Source organism: Phaethon aethereus (genome assembly GCF_964289735.1).
Source record: "Phaethon aethereus genome assembly, chromosome: 12".
NCBI lineage: Eukaryota > Metazoa > Chordata > Aves > Phaethontiformes > Phaethontidae > Phaethon > Phaethon aethereus.
The window spans coordinates 2,986,908-3,009,244 of record NC_138588.1 but is presented as its reverse complement, the minus strand read 5'-3'; the positions used below and the strand labels follow the sequence as shown (position 1 = coordinate 3,009,244).

Here is a 22,337-nt window from a genome sequence, read left to right as displayed (position 1 = left end):
AGTCCGAAAATTGTAACTCTGTCCTCCTTCTACTGCTTAACTAGTCAAACTGCAATAAAACCAACTAGAAACTTATCTTTGTAACTGAGGATCACAAATTACAGTATGACTGGTAAAAGCTAAACACCCCACACACGTACTGCTGAGCCCAAGTTCCGGAGTTACGCATGTTTTCCTTCGGTTTACACATTCTTTACTAATTCGGGACTGGGCCCAGTGTATTGTAAAACACATTTCTAAGAGTTACTGAGTTATCTAATGATTTCCTATATGGGAAAACAAGTATTTCTCGTATGTCGGTATTTCCTAACTGATTCCATACCTTAGAATTTTTATTACAGTGCTCTGAAGAAAGTATTAATCCTGGTAAGTTGCTGGGCAAGTCCAAGCGTCTGAAATACCACACCAAATTCCAGAACACAATAGGATGATGATCTACAAAGTCTGCCACTGTTATCACATGATCACCTTCATTTTCAAGTAAGCTCTCGAGCTCTTTCCATACCACTAGTGGACTGAGATAAGGAACTGTTATAGGATCAGGACTAGGTAAGCGCCATTCTAGGCCCAAAGAATCCTATGGTAAAAAAAAAAGCGCCATTAGTTGGAATGTAACTATCTTTGCAAGTCTTATGAATGCTTTTGTTCCCTGAGACACACCAACATCTAAAAGCTAACCTAGCATTTCTCATAATTTGGGATGGTTAATTCTGTTCTCCTAATTAACGCTGTTTCACATTTCTCTGATCTGTCACACGCTTAAAAAACCCCAAACATTTAAGGTAGAAAAACTACACACTGTTGGTCCTTGCAAAGTAGCAGGCAGGCTACCAGTAGGAATGATATGGCTGATCTTCTGGTTTTCCTTCTCATCATCTTCCAATGGACCAAAAGTACTGATACTCCTTGCTACAGGGTGCCTTGTACATTCCGACCCAGAAGTATTTTGTCTTCTTCCTGTGGGGATCTGGATGCTTCTGGCACAAATATTGTCATGCTGCTTAGATTTGCTAGGGGAAAAAAAAAGTTAAGAATCTCAGCTTTTTGTTTTAGTCTAAGTGCTCTAAAATGTACACAGATAGAAATAAATCTGAAATAATCAATCTGACACCTCAAATTCTACCTTGTCAGCCACCACACTCATTCACGCTACATTGCAAGCTTTATTCCCCCTTGCGCTGATAATGAACACAAGCATCCTAAAAGTGTTCAAAAATCTGCAGAATTACAGATGCCTACATGAATTTTTATATTTAGGATGAAATGGTAAACACTATACTGAAAAAGTATGACGTGGCCAACTCAGAGATAAGGGAGAGGCAGCAAGGAGATCCTCTCTCAAATCAGTTTCTCCTCTTCAGACAGTATCTTAGTAAATTTATTTCTGTTGCTCGGGAATACATGCACATCCACAGAGAACCTGGATAACTTCTATGCAGAAAATGCGGGTTTACCTATTTGAATTTATATCTTCTTGAACAGACATTAGAGATGTAGCAAGACCAACAGTAGCTGCAGTGTTACAGGACTTCCCACTCTGATTTGCAAAAAGTGATGGGAACTGCATGTTTTCTGTAGAAGGGCTGGACTTCAGAAAATAACTGCAGGAAAAGCAAAAGCTTAATATTATCTAAAAAAACTAAACAAAAACCACTTCACAATTACGAGCATTCAAAACCGAAGGAAAATTCAAATAACATTATTACCGTCCAGGTCGCCGAAGATCTCTGATTTCTATGCTTAAAAAAGGCAGAAATAAATTGCCACAAAAAGGACACGTGGTATTGAGATTTGAATCATCTGCTGTCCAACCTGCCATGATTTCTTCATCATGAACCAAACAGTCACAAGTTCGGCATCGTGAACAGCTTGAGATGAGGACCTGCATACAGGCGATAACAGAACTCCGCTGTTACACATTCTCAAAACTATTCTTCTTTTACAAGGCAGTTAAAACTATAGCCAAAATCTTTGCCCTTAGCTGAATACTGCTCAACACTTGTGTACAAGTTCAATCACAGATCCGTTCCCAGGCTTTAGGCTGCAACATTTGGGTTTAAAGCTATGTATTTCAGAACAACTATTAATTCTTAAATCCAAACTGCATTAGCAGACAGCTGATATGCTAAATGACTGGAATGAACATTGTCTGAAAAATTTATTAAATGCAGGTCTTTGTTCTATTGTAGCACATAGACTGGGATCTGGAACTACACTTGTGAAATAAATATACTTTAGTTAAGTGGGTTAGGTGATCCTTTTATGGCTTCCCAGAGTAAAGCCAGCCAGTTATTCAATAATATTTTTATAAAAGATAACACATCATTTGTAATCTGTTTGAAAACACAGTAGTACAGGAATATTATGCAGCTACAAAAATCATTTTTAGAATTGGAACACTCTTCTGTAGTGACTGTCAGTATAACAGAAATGAGAGGAAAAAAAAGATGAAAATGACCAGTCGTTAATCCAAATCCACTGAACCAAAAAAAAAGGAAGAAAAAAGGAGCCACCCAAACCCAGTGTAATAGTGAAAACCAAAATGATCTTACTAGAAGCTACAACACAAAACAGCTAGTTATCTATTCTGTATTTTTTAAATGTATAATGCTATTTAAGACTTGGTATTTTCACCTTCAACAAATTTAGTTGTGCAAGAGATTTAGATGCCAGAATTCAATGGTATCCAACTCTTAAACTCTTGAGAACTGCAGCTTTAAGGACCAAAAGATATAACTGCAATAAAGACATTTCTAGAGCAGGATTTGAAATGAAACCTACTCTGTCACAGAAATATTTATCTACCTTTCAGTGGATTAGTTTTAAGCTTTGAACTTTAACAGAGATTCAGATAGCATTTATATTTAAAGACATCTGCTTTTAGCATATCAATTAAAATCAATAAATCATCTTGTACCTCCATAGCGTAGTTCTGAAACACACTGGTACTGCTTGTACTGCAAGAAGATATCAACTCTGATTTGTCAGGCAGAGGGAACTTTGAAAGAGAACCTATTAACAGAAGAAACCCAAAGTATTAAGTTATTCAGAATATGCATTTTTAGTAAACTCTTTTTCTGGTCAAACAATACTGCAGTTATGAAATGTGTGATGGAAGATGCAACAAATCAGACATACTCAGACAGAAAGAAACGTGAAGCTGGAGTGTGAGGCTGCCATCTGCCTAGCACCAACAGCCGCAAAAATACCATCTACCAACACAGAATTTCCATATGTTCAGTTTTCTTCTTTTACAACAGTTGGTAGCTTGGAAACAAATTTTACAGATTAAGTAATTCATACCCACACTGTCTTGCTGGATAAAGACTAGGAAAGGATAAGAGGTGCTGCTTGTGACTGCAGATATCCCTGACCCTTCTCTTCACCACACTAAACGAGCCAGGCTCCCCTCACAGCCTCAGGATGCCCCAACCCCCTGGCCATGATGGCAGCCTCCACTGCCCCTCTCTCCAGTTCCTCCACATCCCACAAACTGGGGGGCCAAATCCGGGCATGCTCTTCTAGGTGCTAAGTAGAGGGATTTAAGTAGACAGATCCTCCTTTCAGCCTGATTCAGCTTAACAAACTGTACTGCGTAATGACAATAGCACAGAAATCAATATAACAGTCACTACCAATTATCCAGCACAGATTAGGAATAAAAAACCCCCCAAAGTCTGTCTGATAATCAGCTTCAACAGTGATTTATAGAAAATGGTAACAATTTTCCAGAAACAATTACTACTTTTAGAAAACAAAACCAGACTAATAAAGTTACCATTTGAAAGCTTTTGTCGATGTTTTCTGGAGCTGTACAGCTCATACAAGTAAGATGATTACATGAATACTGAAGGACTTAACAGGTCTTTTATTTGCATAGTTGTAGCATCCAGAAACTTATTCAGGGACAGAAGTTACTGTGCAAGTTGTTCCACACGAAAGAACACCCAAACCAAGGTTCTACAACTAAAATATCCATATGTATGGACATCTCTGTATGAGTAATAGTTTGCAGGTAGGAAAATAAAGATTTACTTCTTCCACAAAAATGACTAATGACTAGGATGATCCCAAACTGAGTTTTATGAAAGAACAATTTCAAAAACTGGAATATTTTTGTTCACGTTGATGAATGAAATGCAAAAGCTGCCTCTTACCACACTGGTCAAATTGTTTTGATGAGCCATCGTGGGAAGCCGAGCTTTCTAGGCTTGTCCTGCTGAGGCCAATTCCCTTAATTTCTGATGTAGTATTCTCCTGAGGAGAAGCACTTTCAAAATCATTGCACACATCTTCATCAGTTAGGGAAGTAGATTCTGAGTCCAGAGCTCCAAGAGATGAAACACTTGCTCGGTCTGAATTTTGATCCTGAGAGGAGAAAACACATTCCACTGAGGAAAAGAAAGGAAAGCAAAAATATTTCTGAAAATAAGAGGCAGCCCTCCTTGTCTCAGTAAATTCAAGGCATGAACTTTCCTCCTTGGAAAATCGTTCAGCTCAGATATGTATTCAGAACCGATGTGAAACAAGGCAAGTTTCACTCAGGGTTAAATAGCTACATGAAGTTTCTTTTTTAAATATTCTTTTAATAAAAATATCTAAATGAAATCCCTTTTTTCATACAAGCAGTAAAGACTTAAAAACTTTAAGTATTTTTTTTTCTTTAGGTAAGTAAGGGAAGGCACAGCTGTCTTTTCTGCCCTGTCAACACACTACAGTATACTTACGGTTTCCCGTTAAATATCCTCATGCTAGACCAAAATTTTGCTTGATTCAAGACAATAAAATTAGGGTCCTGGCAATTCAAACATGATTAAAACAACTTAATGCACAGTCTACCATGATGCATGTCACTCAAATGGGGGATTCATCACATACAAGTCAGTGATTAAACCTTTACAAAGCTTTTTCCTTCATTTATAGGACCTGAGGGTGGTGGGGAGGAGAGTACAAAAAAGTAATTATAAAAATTTACCTTTGAGGATGCAGCATACATTGTAAATTTTGAGTACCACTTGCTAGCTTTCTCTGCAACCCCTTTTCCAGCAGAAAACATGCTGCTTTTTAGAACATCCAGCTTAGGTGTTAACAACGTATCCAAGTTGAATGACGGTGAAGACACAAGTGCTAACGCACTAGTTGTATCTTGTGGCTGTTCCTTTGCTGGACTGTTTGGGGAATAAGCTGGGGAGGACCAAAACCTGTCTCTTGGCCTTTCTTCATTTTTTGCATGATAGCTCTTGGATTTGGTAAGACTGGATGGCCTTGGGGAGTTTGGGGGAAGGCTGGACCTCCTACAAGGTTGGATTACTGTTGGACTCTTTTTATTAGCATTTCTGTCATCATAGGGTTTTTGCAACTCAATACTTGGGGCACGACTTGACAAAGGGCTGCTCATGTTGTTCATGTACATCACTATTTCTTCAGCTAAATCTCGCCTTGCAGATGGAGTAGAAACACTTCTATCATCGTCATCCTCCTCATCCTCTTTCTGCTGTTCTGTCTCAGCAACCAGCAGGGATAACGGATCAAATCCTGTTTCAACATCTGTCTTTTCAACTGGCTTTACTGGAAAGCTGCTCTTTCTTTGCAGCCTTCTAGATTTTTCACTGGAGGATTTCACTGCTGTAGATGTTTCAGGTTCTGCATCCAAGTCTTCCAGATCAAAGATAACAGGAGACTCTGTTTTATCTGTAAAACTGCAATCAAAAGCTGCATCTTCATCACTAGATTCTTTCTCCAGGCTTTCTCTCTTAGATCCTAAAGAGGAAGTTCTGATATTAAGAGTTTTTGGCCTTATGCTTTTCTGTAATGCACTAGATAGGATTTTGGCATCAGCTCCCAGTTTTTCAACAATTTCTCCAGGGTCTGCTTCCTGATTTATTCTATTTAGCATGAGTCCCACTAAGCCATCTCCACTGAGGTTACGGTTCCTGCCTTCCCATGGTATCTCCCTTAAGTCAGGTTCTACTGCGCTTTTATGTCTCTTTCTTGAGGATTTACTTTTTATAACTTCTCCTTCACTGGCGTCTTCAAAAGATGATGTAAACATCAATCCTACAGATTTCTCTGAAAAACAGATGAAACAAGGTGCTTTATTTCTTGCTATGCAAGAAAACTAAACAAAATTACAAAAGAATTCAAATTTGTCTCATCTTTCAAACAGTTTACAACACAGAGATTAATTCACTAGGTATTGTGCTAGTGGTTGGAAGTTGACCATGGTCATAACTTCTAGAAAGGGTCAGATGATAAAACATTGAAAAGGGAGTCAAATCACACAACTCAAGAGAGTACTTTGAGACATCATCAAGAAAAGTCTTAGATGTATCTAGTTTCCTCTTTCAGAGACATACTCCATTATTAAGAGGTTTGAAAGCTAGGGAAATGGCAAAAAAGTGCAACACTGATGAATGAGAAATAGAGACAAAAAAAAAAAAGAGTTATCGTCAGAGAAATAGCCATTGTTTTGCCAGAGCATAAAGATGCAGATTTTGAAGCATGGTATTACAGTATTTCAAGCACAGCTGACAGTATTATAATAACCAGATTTGACATTAGTAAAGACATGGGATTTTGTAAGCAGATGTTAACTATAGGAAAAAAAAAAAGGCAAACAAGAAAAAAAGAAAATCTGGAAATGCAGAATATTCAGACATCTCCCTGACACAGCACATGCAGACTCCAACCTAAACTGACCCCCACAAAGTCGTTCCCACAAATTTCATTGGTCACTGTCGTTACACCAATAAAGTGCTGCAAGTTTTGCAAACAACAGAACTGGGGCACACTGCTTGGAGCTCTTGTTAGAAATAAAATATATAAACACAAAAACTGTACAAGAATCAAAATGTACTTCCTCTTCCACTCACCCACGCTAGCTTCTGCGATGGTATTGTCAACTGTACCGTTGAGCCGCACTATGCTAGAAGCAGCTTTGGCATTACTTGAGTTCTGATAATTCAGTTTAGGTAGGCAGTCACCACTCCCTTTTGTGCTCTCCACTTCAGACACTGTATATAGAAAATGACAGACACTTCTTTAGAGTCAAAGCAATTTAATTTAAATCTCAAGTTTCCATTACCTACTAGACGCTTTAGGCAGGATTAAGTGACAGCATGTTGTACATATCCCATAATGCACAGGCTGATATCTACTTGGGCAGAGGTTTTCAAGCTGGAACAACTGAACTATGGATATTTAATTCCTGGCACTACTTTTATAACTTGAAGTTTCTTAAGCTTCTGTACACAGAGTCCAAGTAAGCAGTACTTGCACACCAAATTTGTGGTGGTTGTGGAGACTAAGACCACCCTTGTTCACTTGCAGATGATAGGCATTAAGAGTATTTTTTCCTGCCTTTGCAACAGCTCAGGGTCAACGAGCCTATCTTCGTAGAGATTCCACGACCCCCATGACCATGATTACATGAGAGAAATGAAGCAAATGTTTCAGTATTTATAGTCACCTCTTTTAGATATGAAAGACAAATTCTGTTGTCAGGTGGCTATGCAAAACAGACAATTACTTCTTTAAAGGAATTCAAGCAACTTAATATTCTCAAGTTGTATTCAAAAGCGTAAACCATTTTCAGCACATAATACTACTATAAAGAGACATAAGCTTGTCTTAATTATGGTTAAAAATAATGCAAGCTTTCAGCAGAATTCACATTTTCTGTGTCCTCAAAACTTTTATTAAGCCTAAATAACCTGCCTGACATCTTACCAGTATGTTCTTATGACCATGGGTTAACACTTACACAAATTTTCAAGCAAATGGAAGAAAAAATACTAATGCTAGAAGGAAGACTGTGGCGAAAAGAAAACACTGAAGTAACTTTTCTGGTTCCATATTTTCTCATACTTTTACACAGCTCCCACTTGACAAGGGGACAGTTAAATAGTAGTGAAAAGCATACTGAAAAATTTAAATAATGGTATTATTAGGAGATCATTTATTATGAAGAGTATTCTCAATTAATGTATATGGGAATCTATACTACTTATACATTTTTACTACACATCTGATCTGCTATATGCTTGCATAAAGTCTATGCTACCCAACTGCAGTTAAAGGAATCGTGAGTAGCAGATGTAAAACCTGAAGGAAAAAAAAAAGGTCCACAGCAAATCCAAAGCCCATCTCATTTCTGATGCATCTCCTAAATTTTGAGAATTCCAGGGAGCTGAGTAATTCAGACCTCTCTCATAGACCTGCAAAAATTCAGCTGTTCTCCTCTTACGGGATTTATAAAGAAAATAGACTGGTAGAAAAGGCTGTCCTGTAGATTATGCCTATAAAGCAATTTAGGTTTTTTTTAAAGACAAAAACATTAAGTCATAATTATCATTTAGTCTTTATATTACCATTATCACTTATTTGAAACAGAAAAGGGGAAAAAAAAAGAACTGTAATTTTAAAAGTTAAACCATTAGATATCCAGAAAATTAAATTCAGAGAAAAGAACTTGAGGCATGGGCATAAACTGGCATTATCATATACACTCACTGCAAAAAAAAAAAAAAAAAATCAGCTGCCCCACTTAGCTTTTGCTGAAATCCCTATTTATCCACAATGAACTAGATATCTGTATTCACAAGATACATACGAGAACTGGAGTCACTCTCTTCCTTGTCCTCTTTTTGTTCTTGTATATCTTGAAGACAAGTTTTCCCTTGCCTGGCTTCTTCTTTGAATGATGTGTTATTGCCAAAGTCTGAAAGTCCCCCTGTCATAACAGGGCAACGACAGAATAAAGACAATTATGGCATTTAATAGCGTGACATTGTTAAACAGAATAAATTGAATATCCACAGTAATTCAAAGGCCTCTTATCAAGTACATTCAAATTAACAGTGAACATTTTACCACAAACATGAGAAAAATGGTTGCCTTACTTTTACAAAATAAACATGGAAGTGATGCTCTCTACAGGATGAAATTAAAGGGGTAATTTGCAACATTTCTTTTTAAATACTGTACTAAAGCACTGTTTGTCTTTGATTGTGTTGCCTAGTTTATTTGATCAAAATGTCACATCTTTTCAAGAATTCTAAGAGGCATCTAAATACGGTTTCATTTTAGCACAGTATGTTTCTCAAACTTAATGCATGTAATTCTCATGGTTTTAGTCTAGAAAGCAAAACCATTGAAACAATGCAGCAGCAACCATGAGTTTGTTTGCAAAATAAGACTAAAATAAAAATAAAATAAAAATAACCAATGCCAGCCAAAAAAACCCTGCAAACATTCAAGCACCTATCTGGTCATTCTTAAGACAAAACACTGCCCCAATATAGTCTGACTAATTTGATTTCAAGAACCAAATTTACTCAACACTAGGTTGTGCCTAAAGGTTGTTCCTCTTCCAGGTTTTTATAAAGCATTAGCACCAAAATAAAGCAAACTAACAAAGCAGATAAGAAAGTTTCTGTTCACTAGAAATACTAAGTGAGCACTTCAAGTCGCACGCACTCCACGTCATTTGTCCAGGTCAACTTGAAGTCTCCAGCAGTCCCACAGCACCTTTAGGGGACTTACTCTCATGCCATTTAGGAGGTAACAGTAAAGCACCTGCCCAGGATCAAGAGGGCATAACATGGCTGAAAGCCAGCTTCTTTCCCTCTTTTCCCTAAAGATGCTGCACTGAATCTACAGAGAATGTAAACACCTCGTTGCTATTGTAAAGATAACAAAATATTCTGGAATTTATAGAAAAGTTTTTGGGATTGCCTCAAGAGTCAGCATGAATTCTAGCTATGTGTTTTCATGCAAAGAAATCTTGAAAAACCAGATGATGTCAAAAGCAAATTATATAAATGACAGTTACTTAGTAAAGGACTAATTACACCTTGTTTACATGTTTACATGGTCTGAGTTGCGACCAACATCACTAAGCTCTTACACAGTGCTTTGCACTATATGGGTTTCAAAACAGTGGTTTATCAGGAAGGTCAGCTTCATGAAGAACAGGCAGAAATAAAACAAGTTTGTTCAAAGTCATCCAGAAGGCTAGTAGGAGAGCCATAAGTAGGACTGTAGTCTCCCAAATCTAGGAAAAATAGTCTAGCCATAAGGCCATCGTATCTATTCTGTTTGTCAGGAATCATAGAATAACCCTAGTTGGAAGGGACCTTGAAAGATGATTCACAGAATCTTCTGATCATCATGCATTTATACATGTATACGTTTATAAATGTATATTGTAAAGGTCTGCCAAGGTCAACTACAGCTAAACTAACTGTTTTGCTGCTATTTTAAAATGTACTATCTTGCTTTATCAGTACTAAGTTATAAGTACTGTGGAAAGTAGTACCTAAAAAAACCTACAAACTACAGGTAATCACCAGGATGGTAATACAGCCATTTGAACATATTCTACTGGAAAGAAAACCAAAAATTACAGCCTCCAATATCGTACTTATATTCCAGATAAAAATAAATATGATCATTTCAGTTGGTACATAGAACCTGCAAACACTACTACAAACTCAAGGACTAGTTCTAGTTGCTTCTTAACTAACATCAAAAAAAGGGCGGGGCGGAGGCAAGGCTAGATTGAAGTTTCTGCCGGTTATGAGACTGGCTATTGTATGAACTAGGATAATTACCACATCGATTTCAGGTTCATGTTTGTCTCCATGAAGAGCTGACACAATAAATAAAAAGCAGACTATTTTGGATTCAAAGACAAAACCCCACAGTTTTTAAAAAATTATGCAAGAATTTTTTTTGGTCTAAAATTTTTTTATAATCAAAAACTCACAACTGAAAGATTTTTGAAGTAATTTTCTTATCAACATGAAAATAAAAAAGAAAAGGATGTGAATACTCTACCAGGAATGGCTGCATGCGAGGTGTTTGCTGGTAGCTTTTTCAATGCTTTTTTAAACTGTGCTATTCCTAAAACGACGTTTCGTATTTTCATCCATAGGAAATAGCCACCTCGATTGCTTGAAGGCCAGGTACTTTCCAAAACAGCCTATTTTGAAAATATCGAAGTCAAATAAAGTAATCATAAGGAACAGTGAGGTGTGAAATCATTAACTTAAATTTCAAACTGGGTTATGTTAGCAGTTATAAAGTAGACTTCTAAACCTACAAAAACAAAACCAACACAATTATTCTGTCTTGCATTTCTTCCAGTTACTAGAAGTGACAGAATTACAACCTAACTGCTCCCTTATTTCGCTTGCTTCTATTTGCCTGGATAAAAATGCATACTTTTTTCCCCTCTCCTCTTTCAAAAATACTTACCTTATTGTAGTAGCCATAAGTAATGGCATTAGGGTCAATGCCAGCTTTCTGCATTTCAAAAAGCACTCTCACTGCTAGCACAGGCTGACCATACTGTCCACACAGCTGCATGAGTACTCGGTAGCATACCTGAAAATACACAAAAGTTAGTATTGTGCTTCTATAGTCAAACACGTACTCCATTCAATAAAACCCATAGGCTTTTTCTGAAATTCTGGGGTCGACTTATTTTTACCTCATCAGGTGGATCTATTTTTTTGGTATGCATTTTTTGTAGCACATCATATGCTGTTCTCAGAGCCCTGACTTTTGAATGGCACACTTTCACATATGCAGGAAGGCAGATAAACCAAAGACCATAGCAGTGACGTAACAAACACCTGGACCACATCTGTGGTATGGAAGAGTACTTCTTAGCGATTTTATGTGCAGATTTAATTTCCTGTAAAGAATCATAAAGATTATTTGTGTATATTTACACATATATTACACAAACCTACATGTTAAAAAATGAACATGTATCATTATCCATACAGAAACTGCAACATTAATATGAACAACATAATAAAGTAGGAAAGAAAATGAAAGCAGAGAAAACAATTGCTATGCAATGTTCCTCTCAAAAACTTGCATTTCTTTAAATTTATGTCTATTACTTTTGGTCTGCATTTTTTGTAAGAAACATTTGACATTTAGAGCCCCTCTTAAAGCCCTGGTGACTGAAAAGCAATCAAAAAGTGGATGTGGAAGCCCAACAATTTATGCTTATGGAGAACAGCGTGAAGAACACAGAACGTATAGGGACAGCACAGCAAATGACAATCTGTGTACAAGGGCCCTGTACGATACAGTGTAGGCAAGAAGCACAGGTAAACATCCCACGAACAATTAGCATGGCTACCCTATAGCCACCGTATCAGTGAAGAACCATTAGTTAGGCTGCAGCCACTGCCAGTCAGTCTTTATAGCCAAACTCAAGGTGAAGGCAGCAAGCTGTCACTTCCCAAAGCACCTCACGCTACAAGAATACCCGCAAATACCTGTTTAGTTCTTCTGAACATTGGCGACGGGCTGTTGGGACTACTGGCTTTTGAGGACAGTTTGTTATTTGGTGCTGTGAGAAATCCTTCAGGTCGCTCAAACAAATCCAGTTTTAATACTGGAAATCCATTATAGCTGTAAAAGAAATGCGTCACAACTCCTGTAAGGCAGTTGCAAAGTAAACACGTCACATCAAATGAAATCAATTACAGAGTTGCACTAGAAGCTACACAGGAAATAGAAAACACAAAAGTAAGCCTTTAAAGACACGGTTGACAAAGTGGTTTGTCATGTGCATACCATCTGCATGATTTCATAAGTCTGTATATTCTCTTAACCTGCTATTTCAGTGTAAGCAACTTAAATTGATAAATACATTTGCTTTCATAGCATTTTCTTTAATTGATGTGTCAAATATATTAGTATTGATCCTAGTTAATAAAAAAAAAAATCTGTGTGGCTTAGCATCACACAACAGAGGTTTATAAAAATCAATATGAACAATATCAAACTATCTAAAAGATTAAATTAGATTAGATTTTAACATGTTTCTTCGAATTAATGAAGAAACCAGTAGACAAACTCATTTGACATAATTATTAAATTAGTAACACCAGTTTTCAGTGATTCTTTGAAATGCACTCTCTCTTTCCAAAGAGTATCTGCAGCTTGTATCATTCTCAGTAGCAGCAGGCCAACAGACTGGGTCCATTAATTTCAATTTTAACCTTAAAAAGTGTCAACAGCTAGCACAATGTAATGTGAACACACAGCCAGCTTTATTAAGTATTATTGCTTCTGTGTGTATGCACACACAAAATCATTAAAACTTCAAAAGAGCTGGCACACTAAGCATTTTACATACACACTTTTACTTGAGCAACATAAAGGGACATGAAAAAGCTGTACTTTGTGGCTATCACAAGAACCTAGAAACTAAATTCTGCAAGGGCAGCTGTTAGGATTTTGGCTAGCATCCCACTGTGTCCTTAGGTTACCTGTATTGTAGAGGGTGCTCTTCACCATTTGGCAGATGAGGGATCTCAGGTGGTGTTATGAAAACTGTATGCTCACTCTTGTATGACTCATCCAGCTCTATAAGTCGTGTTTCCCCAGTTTTGTCCGTATCTACCTGGAGAAGGTATGTTAAAAGGAAAAACAGTTACTAGTGTTATTGTATTTTCTGCAGTTACAGCTATATGGTCAAGCAGGGCAAAGTCTCTATCAGCATCGAAGGATTGCATCCTAAAAGAAAGGATTTCATACTAAAAGTAAGGATGCCTTGCAAAGTTATAATAAGAATAGTAAGTCTATAATAAGAGTAGTAAGTCTTGCATAATTTTTATAAACTTTACCCCAACACAATAATTGATGTTTAATGATGTACTCTGAATTGCCTGTTTTCAGGTAAGTATTATAAGTAGTTGTCAAAGAGGTTAATCTTCTGGAATACAATGATTTTTGGAACAGTTTCCAACTGCAGCAGTAACTTCAAATTTATTTTTAAATACGAAAATAAGAGCTATTCCCCGCCCCCCCACCCCCCATTTTAACAATTGGAAATAATGACAAACTTTATCCAATTGTCTGATGTATACAGAATCTACAAACAACACTATATAGCAGTTTCAGTCACTTACATAGTCATTAAGGTCATGCCAGTTTGCAGAGATTGCAGAAATACACATGCATTCAAAGAGATAGTGGAATAAATACATGTGACCTTACTAAAATTAAAGGGGATAGAAGTAACTTTGTTTTTCTAAAAAAACAGTAATCTGAAAGATAAACGATAGCTTCATGATTTTTTCCTCTTTCAGATAACTCAACAATTTTATGTGTGAAAATACAGCAAACATGGGAGTGGTCCTGTCCTCTCATAGTTAGGATAAGAACTGAGTTCGTGGATAACAAAGGCAACTTGTAATAATACTATCGTTAAGCATAAATTACAGCTGCACTTGTTTTCAGCTTTATAACTGGCAATTTCACCATAAATCTTTGTTTTGCTAGCCTGGCTGTTGCAGAGAGGAGGAGAAATTCGCACTTCCCAAATTAATGCCCCTGCTTTAAAGACAGCACGAGAGACATATTCCAAGGCTCCAGGCAAATGTCAAAGCATCAAACTGCAGGATCAAGTGGGAGAAAACTGTCCAGTAATTTTACTGAAAGAATTCCATCCTATTGCTGAAGACAAAAATAAAGAACCAAAGCAAAACTAGGCCACCCAAACAAGGTGTTGGGAAAGTATGAACTGTTTCCCTTTGAGAAAAAGAACAAGCAAGCCTTTAACAATACTACCAGCTTCTCACCAGTACTGTTCGCGTTACAAAAACCACTAGGAACAGAGCAAATAAAACACGTATTACTGTCCACCTGAGAACCTTTACTTGGTATTTGTACAGGTATTTGTATTGCTTTGTCTCTGATCTTGTCATCAATTGTGTCTCCTCCAATACCTGATACGCGCTGCTTCTGCCTGTGGGATGAGACGCGTCACCATCTCAAAGAGTTCGCACTACCAAAAACTATTTACTTCCTAGCGCACAGAACATGCTTTTTGTTCACATATGGATAGCCCCAGTGTTCAGCTCAAATACTGTCACAGTTTACATTTGTAGCCATTATTTAAATGATTTAAAAGGCAACCAAATTACAGCCAAATGGTACATTATTTCAAAGAAATGAATAAGCAACCTGGGGAACCCAACAGTGCATTTTCTTCATGCCTTAAGGGTTTAGCAACAGACAATTAATGTACAAAAAGAGGCATCTTCCACAGTTCTCTACCTCTATGGAAGGGAGTGGAAAGATATCAAGTAGCTTCAGTAGAGTTCTTGAATATTTAAAATTCGATAAACATACAAAGAGGTGTTCCTAATTACACATTTTGCTGCATGAGACAGACAGAAAGTATTAGCAAACTGAACCAGCCAAGTACAAGAACATGTGGCTCCTGAAAAGTAGAAATAAACGAAACCTTACTTGTCAATTTAAATACCTCTAAGGACGCAAAAACCATGAAATACAATAAAATCAGTATGTACTGATTCGAGATAATTCTTGAATTCCTGGAAAAATGAAAACTGAGACAATTATACCACATCTTTGCGCAGACAAAATGGGTAATCAATTACAATCTCTGCTGCTGCTGTCCAGGATAAAATAACATGTAGAAGAGATCACTCTTCAGCTTAAACTATTTTTTCTAAATTATTTGAAGCTTAGATTATATTTTATAGATAACTAATTTCACAGTACATAAAATTTGACTCAACCCAGTGGCTTATAACTAGCCATAAGAAAGTACTGTATCATCTTTCAACCCATGACATCACTCTCTCACGCACACCCTTTCAGGTACTGGTTCACCTAGTGAAAATGATGTTAATATATAAATATTCACTTTATTGGAATCATTCAAATCTGATATCTGGTCAAAGTAGAGCATCTTGGCTAACGCTCTAGTTCATATAGCAGTCCTTGGTACACTTCAATACTTTGATTTTGTATGTTACTGTTAAGCATAGTGTCAGAAATAAAAGAAATCAAGAAAGAGAAGCAGGAAAGACAAGATGAGGCAAATATATCATTGTTCAAAGGAATCCTGCATGGGAACCCACTCCCTCATGTCAATGAAAACCTAGTTTCACAAGCAATTCTAAAGCCATGGCAAATCCTAAACACATAGTAATTCCAGTGCCCCAGTTTCCCCTCAGTTTCTTCTGTTTCCTCACTGACAGAAACAGAAGTTGGAGAAGTACAATGCTTTCTGTAAAATTTACTCTCATGGCACTGTCCTGAGCATTTTTTTTTATAGTGGAAAGAAACTGCCCACAGCATCAAGTAGCAAAATAACTGGCATCAGAACAGATGAGTCTCTGCTTCAGCTGTATGAGCTGCTACTTAACCTTTTAGAAGCTGAAAGCTCAAACAGCTCCACAGATTACTTGCAGGCTCACTCTGACATCACCAACTTAAACATTACTTTTTCAGAAGAACTGTTGGAATTCCCAGCCAAGATAACGAGCTAGGGCATCAACTTCAGTGCCCTCATAAACCATTCTATAAAATGAAACATAATATGACCAGGTGACCTGCCTAGAGGATGAGGGAAAGACTGTGGACATTGTTCACCTGGACTTTAGCAAAGCCTTTGACAGCGTCTCCCACAGCATTCTCCTGGAGAAACTGGCGGCTCATGGCTTTATTCTTCACTGGGTAAAGAACTGGCTGGATGGCCGAGCCCAGAGAGTTGTGGTGAACGGCATTAAATCCAGCTGGTGGCCGGTCACAAGCCGTGTTCCCCAGGGCTCGGTTCTGGGGGCCGGTCTTATTCAATATCTTTATTGATGATCTAGATGAGGGGATTGAGTGCTCCCTCAGTAAGTTTGCAGATGACACCAAGTTGGATGGGAGTGTTGATCTGCTGGAGGGCAGGTGGGCTCTGCAGAGGGATCTGGACAGGCTGGATCGATAGGCAGAAGTCAACTGTATGAGGTTTAACAAGGCCAAGTGCAGGGTCCTGCACTTCGGCCACAACCACCCCATGCAACGCTACAGGCTTGGGGAGGAGTGGCTGGAGAGCTGCCTGGCGGAAAGGGACCTGGGGGTGCTGGTTGACAGCCGGCTGAACATGAGCCGGCAGTGTGCCCAGGTGGCCAAGAAGGCAAACAGCATCCTGGCCTGTATCAGAAATAGTGTGGCCAGCAGGAGTAGGGAAGTGATCGTGCCCCTGTACTCAGTGCTGGTGAGACTTGAATCCTGTGTTCAGTGTTGGGCCCCTCACTACAAGAAGGATGTTGAGGTGCTGGAGCATGTCCAGAGAAGGGCAACGAAGCTGGGGAGGGGTCTGGAGCACAAGTCTTATGGGGAGCGGCTGAGGGAACTGGGGTTGTTTAGTCTGGAGAAGAGGAGGCTGAGGGGAGACCTTATCGCTCTCTACAACTACTTGAAAGGGGGTTGTGGCGACGAGGGTGTCAGTCTCTTCTCCCAAGTAACTAGTGATAGGACGAGAGGAAATGGCCTCAAGTTGCGCCAGGGGAGGTTTAGATTGGATATTAGGAAAAATTTCTTCACCGAGAGGGTGGTCAGGCATTGGAACAGGCTGCCCAGGGAGGTGGTAGAGTCACCATCTCTGGAAGTGTTCAAAAAACGTGTGGATGTGGCGCTTCAGGACATGATTTAGGGGACACAGTGGCGCTGGATTAATGGTTGGACTTGATGATCTTGAAGGTCCTTTCCAACCTTAGTGATTCTGTGATAACAGATAGAATTTGACATTCACATAGCCATCACATTCGGAAAAAAAAAAATCCTGTTTCACATTAGTCAGAGAACTAACTTGCAACACAACGAAAACTAAGTACTGCTCAATCATGTTTAGTCACCAGGGTATGTATATTCCTGCCTATGAGGTCTCCCATTTTTAAACACTGACTGGCATACAGCAAAGCAAGTGCTACATGTTGAAGGCTTTTTACCTGAACTATAGGACAATCAAGTGAACATTACAGAAATGTTTGCAACTAAATCAATTTACAACCCATGAATACATGCAACTCATGCTGTTGAACTGTGAAGCACACTTTTAAGAACTCCTAGTAATAAAATATTGAGACTGGCAAAAGCTATAAGGAGCATTAAGTACCATTAAACCATTTTTCCTACTTCCATCGAACTTAAACTTAACTGCTTTCAGATTTGTTTCCAAAACAAAGAACTCCTTTTAGCTCTTCTGCACTTTCATAGCAGAAATAGCCATAAACAGAAACTGTAAATAGCAATTTTCATAGCCTTCAGTATTAATTCCTGTGGAACAAATAGCAGGTGACCTACTTTACAGGAAATCCTAGACAACATGCACATTACTTAAATATCAGTGTCCCAGAATAGTGTTATAGTTAGCCAGTAAGATGACAAGTAGATGTGGAATTTCTTATAATATTCATAAAAATTTCTTTCATGTTACAATAGAATCAAACTGGGATATAAGATTGTGAGTTTCAGTTCAGTTCTGAAAAAAGCTAATGCAAAAAAAATTTCAAGGAGCCTCAAAACACTTTCGTAGATCCTCTGAAAATAAACCACGACAATGATTAATTTTCAAAAGTTAATGTATCTGTACTTTTTAGAAAAATTAGTTCTTCACAGTCCTCAACACCATACAAATGTGGACCTTTCTTAAAAATATCTTAGGATTTTTAAAACTCTTAGTGGTACTTCGATGGAGGACTAAAAAAGAAATCTACTTTGAACGGGGAAGTCCAACATTCTGTGAGCTCCAGTCCAGTAGAAGTTCTAAGCTTATTTCAAGAAAAACGCCAATTGTGATCATGTTGCACTTTCACAATCCTTGTCACATAATCCTTAACAATTGCCCTTCCTTCTCATTACAAACGAGAGAACAGCATAGCAACACACAGCAAGGTATTCTTTTGCCGCAACACAAACACAATGGTAGAGCAACAGAACCCACAAAAAATGTCAGCGTACGCAAAGCTTTTATGTGACACACCATAATAAACCTTGCTTACCGTAAGAAACCCATACATTCCATAACCATCAATATTCGATAACAAGCTCATATAGAAAATATTCTTATCCAAGAGAAGAGTATCAATAGAAGCACTGTATTTAAAATATTTACATCAGCAAACTCGTTTTGAATCGGGGAAGCAAGTGACAGCAGTATGAATGAAAGGAGAATTGATAAAGATTTGTTTAATTATTTACTTTTAGCACAAGCCTTCCAAAAATTCTCTAGGAATAACTAGAGAATCACTATTAGAAAGAACTGGCCAACAAATTTTTTAAAGAAGTGAAGGAACCTTCTATTTTTAATGATTAAAAAAATAGTGAGACTGCCTTCTATCTTTTAAAGTGCTGCTCATCAACCCCGTTCTTAAACAGCTGCATGAAGTATGACACAATCTATAAAAATGCTTGGGGTTTTATCTAAGGAATATAATTCTCTGATACAGAACCCCAAAGTTGCTACTTTACAGTCAGAATATTACACTTCTTGCTATGGGTCAGTATTTCAGAAGCTTACATACATGTGAAAATTAGCACATTAACTTGTTTTCAGGGTATTTTATTTACACTTTCAAGAATTTGAAGCAGAAAATGAAACAAAGCCCAATGGAAAAGGAAAATGGAAGGTTCCAGTGACTAGAAAACAAGGAAGAAAAAACAGAAATAAACATGCAATTCAAATATATTTTGCTTGTACTCTATCAGATAACATAAGCAACAGCAGAAGTTAAAAAATGATACACATATGAAGACATGCTTACTTTATCTACGCAGTCATCAAAAAATGCAAGGCTTGCATCCTTATCACTGACAAAAGAACACTCTTCAATAAAGCGAATAAACATTTGAGTTTTGGTCATCAGTGTGTAAAACTTCTGATGTGAACGATCTCGACTTTTGAGGAAACCTATAAAGTGAAATCAGAAGCATGTAAGAATGCCTAAAACAAAAAAACCTCACCAAAAGTCAGCACACATTCTACCAACGAGAAATTACCTTTCTGTAACCTTTGCCACTATTATGTAATTTTTTCTGCACTTACATTTCTACCATCATTCATAATACTAACACTGCAAATGTTTTTATTCTTTAAAGAAGACAGAATCCAAAATAATAAATATACATAACACAAGTTTATGACTCTTCACCTTGTAGTTCAAAGAGAGAACTTGCGTCTGTGGCTGTTTCGGAGGGTGCCTCTGTTATTGGCCTGAGATAAGACCTGTAACCTTTTAGTATTGAGGCCATGAAACACAGAAATGCTTCCTGGATTTCCAAGTCTAACAGATGCAATTTCTTCCCAGAATTAAAATCATAGTCATTCATTGCTAATTCCATTAATGCATCTTCTCTTGGTCTCTGTTGCACTGTGAACAAAAACAACATTATAACAACATTTTATTTCTCACCCACCCCCAATATTGGTGAAAAAAAATTTCTCTTTATGCTACTAGATCCACTAATTACTGAGGTCCATTAATTTTGGAACAGATTAAAATATATGCAATTAAATTCAATCATGACATGCGACAATGGATTCAGCTTGACCTTATATAGCTCATGTACCTCTGGATAATACCAGAAGCAAGACACATTGACTTTGCAGGACATTAGTTACTACAGCAACAGAGAGAATCAGTATGGACAGAGCTTTAAAAAACCCTCAAAGCAAGCTGTAAAAACATGTGAAAATTTATATAAGAGCTGATTAAAGAAACATATTTTTTATATTGTGTGTATTACTTTTTTTTAATGTGTGTACTATTTTTTTTACATGTGTACTACTATTTTTTTTACAGTGCCTTTCATTTCAAAGTGTTCCCAAAAAGCTGACTATACATATTAAGTACCTATACACATAAAAAACCCACCACTCAGATGCAAAGTGGAGCCATCAAAGCACAACACAATGCAAAATGCTGATACAGAGAAAAAGCAGGCTTTTTTCTTTTAATGATCTAGCAAAATCCCTATACTTAAAGTAGATGCTTGTATCAACGTTTTAAAGCCATCAGAACTTTAGCTAAGACTTCACTGCTACACACGAAGTATGGTAACATTCTAATAATGTCTCAAAAGAGTGAAAGGATGGATCCATGACTGTCTTTCCACATAATATAATTACAGCAAACCATCTATTGATACTATGTTTAAGCAGTTTACTCTGTAATAAGAATTTAAGATCAGTACCACTCTATTTACATAGATTATAGAGAATATAAGGCTTAAAATTTTTTTCTAAAGAAATCCTCACAGTAAAATATATCAAAATTTTGAAGCAACAGACAATTTTTGTCACTTATTAGCTACACACATTTTTTCGTGCGGCACACACCAATAAAATTCTGTTTCTGCACATTCTAATCAGGACACTAATTCTAGTGACCTCAACAGCCAAGAAGGTATAAACAGCCTTTAAAAAAGTGCCCTAAACCCAGGTGACAATTACAAAGATCTCATGCAATATGCTCTCCAAGTGTGTGTCTCAAACATGCAGTGTTGATCAACCCCATCCTTTTCATACTCTGATTTAAGTCTTAATCACTTGCTGTCTCTGCCACAGCAACTTGATTTTACAATTGTATTATTGCTCCTTAACGCTCCTTCCAATGTCTACGGAAATCATCTTCTAAGCAGACACGTAATGTCAGGGAGCTTATGGACCTCCTTACCACCTCACAAAGCCTGTTAGCTATGACGCCCAAGCACATCAGCTGGCCTTGACTACATATGCATTTCCAAATGTTTTGTTTTAAAAAATTGCATTCACATCAACCCGATCCATTTTTCTGCTTTCTCACATCAAGGTTCAATATATCTTGCTCTGCAATATTTAATGATTCTATCAACAACCAATTTTTTTCTTAGAAACGTCCAGTAATTTTGCTATACATTTAAAAAAAAACCCCAATGTTTGTAAAACATTTGTTATTTCCATCTTAAAATTTTAGGTAAAGTACTATCAGCTTGAGGGTCAAAGTTAACTCAATTGTCAAGACATCAGAAGCCTTGAGCAAGCTTTGAGGACAAAACAAAGGTCTTTATTAGGTCCTGGCCTACTCTTCGCTTTACTATTCCATTCTCATAAAAGCTCTGCATTTTTGGGGGTACAGGGATAACATCAATACAAAGGGCTATCTATTAAGAACTGCCTTATATATATCAAAGTCTCCTCTATCCCAAAAGCCCCTAAAACCAGGTTCTAATCTATGGACTTAAAGGACAGATTTTGCCATTCTGTAGAAAAACATTATGTTTAGTGTAACAGGTGCATTAAGAACATATTTAATTAGCTATATTCATCTGTTAATATGGCACACTATATCCAATGTAAATTTGACTATGTACTTTCCTACTCACATTCTGCCAGTTGCTGATATAAATTACTTAAAGTGTTCATCAGATTTTTACAAGGTTTCTTTGGTAAGATCTTCCATGCAATAGTTTTCTTATCTCCAGTTCTGGAAGGAAAAAAAAAGTATGAGTATACACTGGAATAT

General features: G+C 37.3%; 1 protein-coding gene across 1 annotated transcript in view; it reads right to left on the bottom strand.

The window, feature by feature from the left end:
* DENND4A (DENN domain containing 4A) overlaps positions 1 to 22,337 on the bottom strand; it is a gene marked incomplete at both ends in the record, with an annotated part of 40,351 nt that overhangs the window by 2,510 nt on the left and 15,504 nt on the right. The window contains 17 exons of the mRNA XM_082005126.1: positions 323 to 577; positions 800 to 1,010; positions 1,455 to 1,601; positions 1,707 to 1,882; positions 2,918 to 3,012; positions 4,158 to 4,368; positions 4,976 to 6,069; positions 6,873 to 7,013; positions 8,612 to 8,731; positions 10,840 to 10,984; positions 11,260 to 11,388; positions 11,495 to 11,701; positions 12,300 to 12,435; positions 13,299 to 13,432; positions 19,599 to 19,744; positions 19,986 to 20,204; positions 22,198 to 22,298. Coding sequence (XP_081861252.1) covers positions 323 to 577; positions 800 to 1,010; positions 1,455 to 1,601; positions 1,707 to 1,882; positions 2,918 to 3,012; positions 4,158 to 4,368; positions 4,976 to 6,069; positions 6,873 to 7,013; positions 8,612 to 8,731; positions 10,840 to 10,984; positions 11,260 to 11,388; positions 11,495 to 11,701; positions 12,300 to 12,435; positions 13,299 to 13,432; positions 19,599 to 19,744; positions 19,986 to 20,204; positions 22,198 to 22,298 — 3,667 coding nt within the window. The remainder of the gene's footprint in view (positions 1 to 322; positions 578 to 799; positions 1,011 to 1,454; positions 1,602 to 1,706; positions 1,883 to 2,917; positions 3,013 to 4,157; positions 4,369 to 4,975; positions 6,070 to 6,872; positions 7,014 to 8,611; positions 8,732 to 10,839; positions 10,985 to 11,259; positions 11,389 to 11,494; positions 11,702 to 12,299; positions 12,436 to 13,298; positions 13,433 to 19,598; positions 19,745 to 19,985; positions 20,205 to 22,197; positions 22,299 to 22,337) is intronic.